At 41.2% G+C, this 11,601-nt stretch overlaps 1 protein-coding gene across 3 annotated transcripts; it reads left to right on the top strand.

Moving 5' to 3' along the window:
* Window positions 1–4,639: 4,639 nt before the first annotated feature.
* Window positions 4,640–9,388, top strand: MRPS17 (mitochondrial ribosomal protein S17). 3 transcript variants are annotated; one of them, XM_065418367.1, is made up of 4 exons: window positions 4,640–4,715; window positions 5,464–5,552; window positions 7,023–7,169; window positions 8,485–9,388. In XM_065418367.1, exons 3-4 carry the CDS (start codon window positions 7,047–7,049, stop codon window positions 8,773–8,775), a joined length of 414 nt encoding a protein of 137 aa, XP_065274439.1. In that variant the 5' UTR covers window positions 4,640–4,715; window positions 5,464–5,552; window positions 7,023–7,046; the 3' UTR covers window positions 8,776–9,388. The 3 variants fall into 3 exon arrangements, with proteins under 3 accessions (XP_065274439.1, XP_065274440.1, XP_065274441.1); XM_065418368.1 differs by having other exon boundaries at window positions 4,645–4,694; XM_065418369.1 differs by lacking the exon at window positions 4,640–4,715 and adding an exon at window positions 4,793–4,813.
* Window positions 9,389–11,601: the final 2,213 nt, after the last annotated feature.

Here is an 11,601-nt window from a genome sequence, read left to right as displayed (position 1 = left end):
TCAAATAAAAGAAACTTTGCAGGCCAGCATAATCAGGTTTTGAAATCCTTTGTGAAATACAAAATGGTAAACAGTGTCAAGTCTTCTTGCTAGTAATAACCACTTTGGACTGTGAGTCATGGGCAACTTGTATCAAAATACGATCTCCTTCATTGAGTTCCAATGATTTATTTACGAAATTCCCGGAGCGACAGAAGCTACAAATTGTGATAAACAGAAGCATGTCATAATATTTAGTAAATAACAATGCAAGCCACAGCAGGTACGTAGAGAGGGTTAGGTGAAAAACACAGTCATTGGCTGGGTAGAAAATTATTGACATTTTAGAGCCAGGGAACCGTGGAGAAGTGGTGAATTTCCAGGACTTCCTCCTCCCCCTCATAACTCATTGAAGAATGACATAAGCTCTGCTTGAAAGGTGGAAATCGAAATGCAGTGATCTAATGTAATTACTGGAACGAAATTATAATGGCCCCACCTTTCACCAAGGTCACTGAGAAAAATGGTTTGCTAAGCACTCTGAACTTCCAGAATTGACCCAAGCAGCCACTCCTCACTGGAGTGCAGCCCTCTTCCTGCCTGCTACAGCCCGTGGACAAACCCAGAAACTAGCACCTGGACCAAGGGATCAGGATGAAGAATGATAAAGGAAAATAGCAGCAGGAAGAACTGGCAAGGCAACTCTTGCAGGAGCGTTGCAAGGATTACAGTTTATTTATACAGCACATAGGTGTGCATTGTACTTTACAGACATATAAAACAGAACATGTCACTGCTCTGAAGAGCTTGTCAAAAGTGTAAACAATCCAGATCATTAGACTTACGACATCAACCTAAACCAGAATTGGAAAAAAAGTGGAATCAGTAATCCTGCTAGTCATAATATAGCTACCAGAGGTAATTCAATTACAGAAACCAGGGTATCAAAAGATCTCAACCAAGGCCGCTGTAATTAACCCTCCCAAGAAGCTGAGTTTTATTCACCTTCAATTTAGTACTACCAAAGTAACTGGATTGTTCATGAAACTGTATATGGGATATAAACGCTTTCACCTATATGGCACTTGCTTTAGTCCAGCTCTGGCTGATACAGATAGTGAGTAAAAGTGTTACTGGCTAGATCATAATTTAGCAGTCTCAGTCCAAATCCAAGTGTGTCTCACACAAACATAGACACATCCAAGTGGAAGAGCATCCACATGTGTGTGTGTGAGAGACACACACACACACACAAACACCTCTTTAATTGGCAACCTTGTTTTCTCAGCAGATAAACCAAGAAATGAATGAGCCAAGAAGGGTCAGCTTTTAATTAGGATTAATTAATTCTTTCAAATTAGGATTCAAGCACATTGGTGGGGCAATGACTGTGCTGTACGTGGTCTGTGGATAACCATGAGAATCTTCAGGCATGTCCGATAAACTCTTTTTGGAGGCGCCAAATTTGTGCCTCACAGGCACTTTGAAATGGTGTTTAATGAATTAAGGTTTGTGAAGCACTTTGAGATCCCGCAGTAAAAGGAGCAGAGTACTTTCAAATTAGACAGTGTTTCTGCCAATATAGTGCTTTTAAAGGCTCTTGCCTTCATCATCACTGAAGTATTTACTGCAACTTTTATTCACAAGTTCCACTGCCTCATCTGTTTTTCCTGTTTCCCAAGTTTCTATACTTTAAGACCAGAAATTAGTGCAAATAAACAGAATGCAGATAGTTAAGAGCTAAATGGTGTTTTGTTTCTTTTACAAAAGTTGAATTTAAAGATTTCTATCTGTGCTCCCCACCCGGATTTGCTTAAATATTATTTTTAACATGTGAGTGAGATATAAATAATTTCCTTACCTCTCAGATAACTTCTTGTGAGTTATTCAAAGTTCTCCAGTTGGAACCAGATTTATTTCCCTGTTTCCTCTCTGAACCAAGATAGGACAAAAAAATTACTTTCAATCCCAAATTCCACATTTTGCAGCACACATCAAGGTCCAGCCTCACTCCTCGGTTCTGTCACTGAAATTAAGAATCCAGGCTTCCCTTTCCTTTGTTTCCTATGAATTGCAGCCTGTTAGCGCCCTCTGACAAATCAAAGAATTGCTTTCCCAGGTGATATGAATAGCTGTTAACCATTTCCTGCCTGTGCTGGCTAGACTCCTCCCCAATTTTCCGTTCACTGCAGTTTAAGCAGCAAGACCTTAAAACATAAGGAGTGCTTCAGGAAGAAGCCTGTAAATCTTGATGCACACATATGTAAAAACTGAGAGTGTCACAACCCTTTTAAAGATATTTGATCGTATTATTTTGACAGTATCCCCAATCACAAAGAGTAGCTTTACCTCAAAGCAGCCAACCACCTTAAAAAAAGGAGATTGTGCTATGTACTCTTCTTAGGTAAACACCACCCTGCCTCTTGCTACTTCCTGCTGTGGTGACATGTGATGAGATGATAAAATCTAAAGAGAGTAGGACACTGAAATGGGCAATGGCCAATATAATCACAGACCAAAAGTTACCCAGAAACAAAACTGAATGCAGTTCAGCTAGCCCCAAATCGGAGGAAAAGCCAAAGAAATGGGATGGGGGTAACAGTGCCAACAAGCTACCAAAAGCACATTGCCCAGAATGCAGAGACTCACCAAGGCTATCCTTTGCCATTCTTAGGGCTATAACTCTGCAATTGTGCCACCATAGCGTTGTAGTGTAGATGTATGCTACTGCAATAGAAGGGTTTTGTCACTGCTGTAGTTAATCCACCCCTCCAAGAGATGGTAGATAGTTCCATCGACCTAGCAGGATTTAGGTCAGCTTAACTACATCTCTCAGGGGTGTGAGTTTTTCATATTGCTAAGCAACATAGCTAGATCAACCTAAATTTTAGTTGTGGACCAGGCTTTAGAGTTGAGCTACAGTATAAGTCAATTTCTTAAATATCCAAATTCTACTAGGAAATGGATAAGCAAGGACAATAGACCAAACTCCCGTGTCTGTTACACCAATGTAAACTTTTATACAGGTGTAACAGCAAAATTTGGCCCATTGATCTGATTTTGGTCTGAGAATGAGCGGAGGTCCAATAAACCCCTCTGAGAAAGGCCTCCATTTCATCAGATTCTGCTTTCCTCCGGTGCAAAAGGACACCATTTCACAATAAAACAAAGGGGTATTTTATTTAAACATAGTTCTTAACAGGGACTCTGGTGAAATGGAACAAGGCACCTCAGTTCCTACACCTTTGCATCCTCATCTCCTTTGGGCACCTCCAACCAGGAATCCACAAAATACACCCATAGCTGAATAATGAAAAATGTAATTATGAATAATTTGACAAAATCTTCAGCTAAGTTAATCACAATGAAGAGTTCAACCAGCTCTACTCATACCCATCTGTGAGAGGGGTTTTGTGACTGCTCGAACCATGACTTGACGCGATCCTGGCCCCGATGGGAAAGGTGGCAAGGAATGGTAGGGTTAGAATAGTCCCATGACACAAGACTGCAGTTTTCCCCTCCACTGTAGAAAGTAGTTCCCCAGGGCCAGTACTGGCCAGCGAAGGAAATTAGGGGTACGTCCAGACTACCTGCCGAATCGGCGGGTAGTAATCGATCTATCGGGGATTGATATATCGCATCTCGTCTAGACGCGATATATCGATCCCCGAACGTGCTCCCGTCGAATCCGGAACTCCACCAGGGCGAGCGGCGGTAGCGGAGTTGACGGTGGAGCTGCGGCCGTTGATCCCGCGCCATGAGGACCCAAGGTAAGTCGAAATAAGATACGTCGACTTCAGCTATGCTATTCCCGTAGCTGAAGTTGCGTATCTTACATCGATACCCCTCCACCCCCACCCCCACCCCCCTACCCCAGTGTAGACCAGCTCTAAGAAGACATGACTTCTCTGTCTGCCACCTGGGCAGACCACATTGTAGGGAGCGCACACTCAAAATCCTCAACCACCTTTGGAGGTGGCAAAATGTGGGTAAATGGAAAGTACTTGCCAGAAACACGCCTAGGGTGACCAGACAGCAAATGTGAAAAATCGGGACAAGGGGTGGGAGGGTAATAGGAGCCTATATAAGAAAAAGACCCCAAAATCGGGACTGTCCCTATAAAATCGGGACATCTGGTCACCCTGAACACACCGCAAGAGCAAGCTCATGGTTACATGACGTTCCTAGAAGCAAGATGAAACATCTCACCTCAGGTCTTGTTTTCTCTTCCTCCCTGTCCTTTGCTTCAGGCCCTTCCAGCCCAGCCACCCCATTCCCACCGCCCAAGTCCAGCCACCCCGCACAACCAGGCCTCCCTCCCGGCCCCCCTGGTAGGCGCACCCTGTTGCTCAGGTGCAGGGGTTGAAGTTGAGCCCAGATTCCCCTTTATTACAAGCAACAGAGCTCCCCCTCCCCTGCCTGAGGGGCTGCAGCCCAAGCTCCCCTCCTGTTCCAGCCCATTATAATCCCGGGGGAGGTAGGGAGCCATACCCCTCCACCCATTGCCACAGCAGGGGGCCTCCCTTTCTCCTCCCCTGAGGACAGGGGTAACACTGCTACTGCATGGACCGCCCCTGTGCCTTTAAATGGCCCCTCCCCTTCCTCTACGGCGGTTGGCCACGCCCCCTTGTCGCCCCTCAGGGACAGTCCCATCCCTTCCGGGTTTGGCTCCGCCCCTTCCGGCACTGGCTCTTCCCTCTCGGCCGGCCGGTGAGGTGAGTCGGGAGTGTTGGCCGGTGAGGAGCTGGCCGTTCGGTCCCTGCTTCGCTGGGGGAGGGGGCGTGCTGCACTGGCAGAGCCCGCGGGCGGAGCGCGGCCTAGAGCGGAGGCCGCTGTACGGTCCCGGGCCTCTGCTCGGCGCTGGGGTCGGGGGAGTGATAGGCTCTGGGGCTGGCCTTTGCCGAGGGAGGGTGGGTGTGGGGGATGGGGCAGTAGGGGCTCTAAGGGCGGGAGAGGGGGACTCTGAGTGAGGGGGACTCTGGGGGCGGGGCCCTCGCAGAGAGGGAGCTCTGGGGGCTTCTCAGGACAGGGCCACGACAGCTGCCTTGACTTGATCTTTTTCTCCCTAAATGCTTCCCCTCCCAGTGAGACCACTTCGGCCCAGATCCTCCAAAAGTACTTAGGTGGTTTACTCCCATTGACATCAATGAGAGTTAGGTGACTAAATACTTGTAAGGATCTGGGCCTTCCTGCCTACAGCACTTTCTCTCCCAGTGCATCTCTGATGCCTTATAAACGCTAGTGATTCAGCTTTCACAACACTCCTGTATCATTATCCCCAATGAGCTAGAGTCACGGAAAACGACTTGTCCCCTGTGTTCACTCAACAAGTTAGCACCCAGGAATCCTGACTCTCAGTCTAATGCTCCAACCACTAGACCATGCAACTGAGAACTGATATTTTTATTGCGTGTAAATGTGCAGGGAAGATCTGGCTGTTAACTCCCATGTTGAACTGTGCTTTTGTTTGTTTGTTTTATATAGGTATGTGGAGATCACAGTAAAAAATAGAGAGGGAAGTATCTCCGGGGTTTTGGAGAGACCCTTCAGCCAAGCATAACATTGCACAAAAGGTGTGTCAGAAAAGATCAATGCTATTTTCTTTCTTTGTCACATTAATTGTTTGTAGCTGGAATTTGGCAAGGTCTATGACAAGAAAAACTGTTCGTGTTAGCACCCTCTCAGGCTTGGGACTTCAGATATACATTTCTCTACTTTTGTAGTATTTCCTTAAATGTATTATTTACTTTTCTAGTGCTGAGTACTGTAGAAATAAAAGTATGTTTCACCTTGTATATATGTATATAAGTTATGTACTTCTGCTTTTGTTGCTTAGTGGGAAATAACTAGTAAAACAATATGCCAGATTAAGAATTGGGGGGAGGGATAGCCCAGTGGTTTGAGCATTGGCCTGCTAAACCCAGAGTTGTAAATTCAGTCCTTGAGGAGGCCACTTAGGGAATCTGGGGCAAAAATCAGTACTTGGTCCTGCTAGTGAAGGCAGGGGGCTGGACTCAATGACCTTTTGAGGTCCCTTCCAGTTCTATGAGATAGGTATATCTCCATGTATTATATTATAATTCCTTTAGTGTTGACGACTGTCTTTAGCAAAGTTTATTTGGACAAGGGGAACAGGTGTTTACTGAACTAATAATTTTTAAATTGCCCTAGTTTATTTTTATTTCTGAAGATGTAGTTTTCCTTTTGGGCTCATCAAGGTAATGTGCAACTGCAGAGAAACTCTTCCCTGTTTAGACAGGACTGGTGTGATATTCACACACTCTTATTTGCACAGCAGAACTAATTTTAAAAGTAGTCATTTCATGGACTGCATCTGATGTGAGAAAAAAAACATTTAACTTAGTTAGCCCCCAGTGCATCTTGAAAGTATCATGACATCTTCTTCAAGTTTCAGTTTCTGAATTAATAATCATGGAATATACAGACATAATGTACAATATTTTTATCCCTAAAACTGTGGAATATCTCATGTAGCAGTTTTGTTTTTTTGTTTGTGGCTTTTGTTTGTTTGTTTCTGGTTTTTTTGCTGTTCTACATCATTCTATTCATGTTAGGTAAAATTGTAAGGTGGTTATAGTGAAGATACCAAAGAAAGGTAAGACAAGAACAGTCATTTGGATATGGATTAGGTTCATATTAACATAATTAGTTTTTCATTTCTAGGTTACGAATTTGGATCCAGCATTTTAATCGGATGGCTATTTGGGCCATGTAAAATGAATTGGGTGCAGTTCACTTTTCAGTGGACACAAGGGGTCCAAGTCTACACCCCTGAAATCACTACCTCAGTTGCTGTCTTCAAAATTGGGTGTAGAGGCTGACATACATTTACACACCTACTTGTAGGTTTTGATACAAGGGGGAGGAAGGGGAATGTGGGGAAATTTGAACTGCTGCTGTCTGTGCCTTACCTCTTCTGAGGATTAAAAGAGAGATTGGGTTGGGACCAGGTTTGTCATTTTGGCACTAATCAGAAACCACTTCATTTTTTTTATGAAGTAACATTGCAGTTTTCTTTCCAGGCACTGGATGATCATAGCTAAACAATGTCTGGACTACGTGGAGCTGTCCATGCAAAATGGATAATAGGGAAAGTAATTGGAACCAAAATGCACAAAACTGCCAAAGTGAGAGTGACAAGGCTTGTGCTGGATCCTTATTTACTAAAGGTAAGGTCTGGTCACCAACTTACTTTGCAAGATCATTTTCATATTCACTATCAAAGAAAATTGTATTGACTTTCTGAAATACTAGGATTTCATTGTAAACTGTTTACATTGTTAACTAATTAAGAACATTGAGTGGTAATTTGGCTCTGAATATGACTGCATAGAAAGGAAAACCAGTGTAAAAACATAAAATTTGCCATATCAGATTATCTATTAAATGTATTTCCTTGAATGATTCTGTTAACACACATTTTGATCTGAGCTGGGAAAGTGGACTACTAATTTCGTGCTTTGATTTTTGAAAAGTCCTTTTAAAAAAAAATTATAAGTTTCTGGGGTTTTGCTCCATTTTGAAAGCTTGAAGTTATAAAATAAAATGTGTTTGTATATGGTGATATTAAAATAATTGCCTACTATATCTTTATCCTAACCACTTTGTTGAATAAGTAATTGCAGAAATATTCTTTAGCATTTGAACCACTGAATCAATATAGATCTATCAATAATAAAATAATCGGACTATTTATAAGGCAAGCCTCCCTCAGTTATTATTAAAGACTAGATTCAAGAGAAACTATGCTCCCTTTAGTCAATTCTGCACTTTATAAGATAAAAGAAGGTAGGTTAGATTTGTAATTGACTCTTTTCTGTTTTAGTGTGCATTTTACACAGCTTTTCAATCCTAATTTACATAATCTTCTCAAAGGATATAGATATTTTATATAATCTTCTCAAAGGATCCTGATATTTTCCCCAGACAATAAAAGTTACTAAAACTGGACTAAAATGTGCTCATATGGGAGATATTGGTGCAACACTAATACCACAGTGATAGGGACTTGGGTGAATTGAGAAGGATGAGAATTATATAGTTTCCTGACCTCTTCCCCTCTGCAGTTTATGCAAATTATTATTAGGCTTGGAAGAGCCTTGACAACCATTTTTGCTGAATGTGATGCACTGTCGTTCTGGTGTCTCTTAAGCATGGGAGGGACTGAGATGATAAACCAGAGGTAACTAGCGGTCAAGAATGGAGTTGATGAGTCAGGGATTGGTGAATAGTGACAGTACCTAGGGCAAAAGACCTATCCTGGGTGAAGAAGAGCAAATGTTACATTTGCCCAGTTCTACCGTTATACCATATGCATCTATCAGTGGCTTTGCTTGGGCAAAAACCCAGTTAGTTATGCATACCTGCACTATCAGCCTGATAGCGAAACTTCCAATTCATTTTGCATTTGAACATAAGTTTACTGGTCATCTTTTAGTTTTGAGTCCTAATGCCTGGGTTTCCTTTTCTCCTTCTCTCCAACAGTTCTTTAACAAGCGAAAAACTTATTTCGCTCATGATCCATTGCAGCAATGTGCCATCGGAGACATTGTTCTTCTAAAAGCTTTGCCTGAGCGGAGGACCAAAAATGTGAAACATGAACTGGCTGAGATTGTTTTCAAGGTTGGAAATGTCATAGACCCAGTGACTGGAAAGGCCTGCGCAGGAACCAGGTTCCTGGAAAGTCTAACAGACTCAGAAAGTCTAACTGAGGCAGACACCACCTATCTAAGTGAAAAGCTCCAAGAACTAAATGTTTCCTCAACAGAGAAATAAAGGGTGGGAAGAGGCCAATAAACCGAGGGCTTTACCTCTCATCTTTACATGAGGGATTGGTTGTACCCATTGTCTTAGGATGTAAAATCTTTCTATTGTTAGTAACAATAAATAATAAACTGAATTACTTCCAACACCAAAATGACAGAGATATTTTAAAATTGGGGAATTTATCAATTAGAAATAATGTGGAAAAAACTTAAATCACAGTTAAGCTGTGTTCTCAATGTTTTATTTTCTTAACACACAGTTTTGCCCTATCTTTAGCAAGAATGTCAAAATTATCACCTCAGTCACAAAATTAAGAATGGTTCTTCTTTATTAAGATGTTTAAGAGAATAAATCTATATATAGTTTAATATTCATGGGAGGATGTTTTTCCCATGTTTGACTGTCTGAACCCTGGAACTGAATCTGAGTTTTGTAGCCTTATATTTAAAGTAACACAATTAAAACTTTTTTAAAATATTGTAGAAATCTTATAGCCATATGTTTATATATGTTATTTCATTTTATTATTAGTAATGCCACACTATAGCAGTAAGCCTGTTATAACATTTCATAAACCTTCTGTATAAAATGAGTAATAGAATCATGTGCATTTAAACCACCTAATTTTAATTGCTTACTGTTACAAATTTTATCTGCTTTATCACAAGACATACTAAAGGAAAGGTGAAATTGATAAAAGGCTACAATGAAACAATGGCATAGTTTGACAAAGTGAAGGGACATAATCCAGCACCCATTGAAGTCAAAGGGGAATGGGAAGTCAATGAGAGTTTTGCTATTGACTTTCATGAGAGAGGTTCTTAACCAATAGGTAGAGGTAAAATCCGTATCTGAGGGAGAAAAGTGGGTCCTTCATGATTCAAATAGCTTGTAAAACAAAGGAAAAGTAGATGTGTATCCAGCACAGATATAGGGGAGGGATGTATCTCTTTTAACCTAAGTATTCTGCTGCAAATAGAAAAGTTACAAAATAGGAATATTAGAAAAATCCCATAAATGTAATACAAAAGAGTGGAAGTAAAGATGCCTGAAGTCTTATCTCTTAATAAGAAAAATCTGATTAAGGCCCCAAATCCTGCAGAGATGCAGGGATCAAGTCTCTAAAAGCTGTAACAAAGAACAAATAGTCCAGGGCAATTCAGGATTACAGTTGACTTGGTGCTGCTGTGATTCTGGGCCTGTTGACACTGTTGCGCCCCTTGCCATAAATTAGAGCTGTTCCAGGGCCTGTGGGTTGCTCAGCAGCCAAATCTACCGGGACATCCTCTCCCACGCCCAAAATACAAGGTTTGTGGGGGTCAGCAGAAGAACATATATGGTGCACCTGCACAGGGGCCAGGCCCAGAGCTGGGGGAAGGAATCTTCACTCACTGACTCTTCAAATGGGTGTATAGGTGTACCTGCATCCATCACTTTGCAGGGTTAGGTGCTACTGATAAAGCAAGATTTTGGAAACTGAGCCCCTCTTCAGGAATATGAAATCAGTTGTGCCCCCTTCCAGTCTACTATGTGTGGTTAAAGCTCTACCCATTTTAATTTATACGCTTTCCTCCCCCAGGGGTGATTGCATTATGCTGTGGGAAATGCTACACTAAAGGCTTAGGCTCTGGTGCTTGCGAATCTGTTCAGCGGTTGCCAAAAACCATGCTTTGCTCATCAACTCATTCATTATCCGTGTGCCCACTGTTCTGCACTAGCAGTTATATAGCACTAGAGTGATTGGATTTTGGTTTGTTTTTTTTCAAATATTGCGGGAGAAAAATATGTAAACAGGGAATGGAATTCATGTTTCTCAGACTGGAGATGACTTGTGAAAAATGCTTCAAGCTGTTTCCTGGAGATTTAACATACCCATTCATTCTGCTTAAATCAAAACATGATACATACCTGAGAAAAATCTGAGGTATGCTAATTTTAAAAAATTGTAAATGGGGAGTCTTAAGTCAGTGGCTATCAATGATTTAAGATGCAACATCAGACTTCACTAATATTGAAGGACATTGTATATGCAAGTTTGTATAGGTCTCCGTGCAGTGTGTGCTAATATCAAATCTTAAAATAACTGGCCAAGTGAACTTTATTTGTTTTTTAAACCAAAACTTGTAAAATTAACTATTATAAACAGTACTTGAACTCATTTTCTGTTGAACAAGTCAAACCCTTTCACACTACTGGACATTTATGGTGTTAACAGAATTTATATCCTCTCTGTGCTCACCACCATAAAACAGTTGGCTGGGCAAAGCTTTTGTTAGTGCAGTATGTTGCTCTGATAGGCTTACATATAATTTTTAGTCATTAGGGGATTTGTTTTTCTACACAAAGTAGTTTTAACAAAGATCTAATTGACACCCTTGCTAGCTGGAAGCATGTGGTGTGGAAATGTACCTGTTCGCTGAATTAATAGGACTTTCACTGAAGTCCCTGTCAGCAGAGAGCCTAAGGAAGGAAATGTCATGGAGAGATAATTACTTATTCACAACTATCACCAGTTCTTTTAAAATACCTATTTACTGTACCTTTTCTAGCCATGCGTGCCTGTATACCTTAATGACATAAATCGCAGCAGTCCCAAAATTCAACTACTACTTTAAAAGTTGATAATATATAGTATATTTTACAGTCCTTGTTTTTTTTTAAAAAGTCTGAATTTTTTATGCTTGTTAAATTAATGCCTAAGCCTAGAGTAAAAGATGAGAGAAGGAAAATATTTTTTAGTTTGTGTGGGGGTGAAGATCTTACATTGTTAAAGTTATGTCAAAAATCAGTTCTGTATTTAATTTAGAAAGTGGGAGTCTGGGATGCTTACATCTT

This window comes from Emys orbicularis, chromosome 17 (assembly GCF_028017835.1).
Source record: "Emys orbicularis isolate rEmyOrb1 chromosome 17, rEmyOrb1.hap1, whole genome shotgun sequence".
NCBI classification, from domain to species: domain Eukaryota; kingdom Metazoa; phylum Chordata; order Testudines; family Emydidae; genus Emys; species Emys orbicularis.
This window is presented reverse-complemented; position numbering and strand designations above follow the sequence as displayed.

Excerpts from the sequence above, each read along its gene's own strand:
- MRPS17 (XM_065418367.1), top strand. The coding sequence starts at position 7,047 with ATGTCTGGACTACGTGGAGCTGTCCATGCAAAATGGATAATAGGGAAA. Across the intron at positions 7,170-8,484 it reads TGGATCCTTATTTACTAAAG|TTCTTTAACAAGCGAAAAAC; the intron begins GTAAGGTCTGGT and ends TCTCTCCAACAG.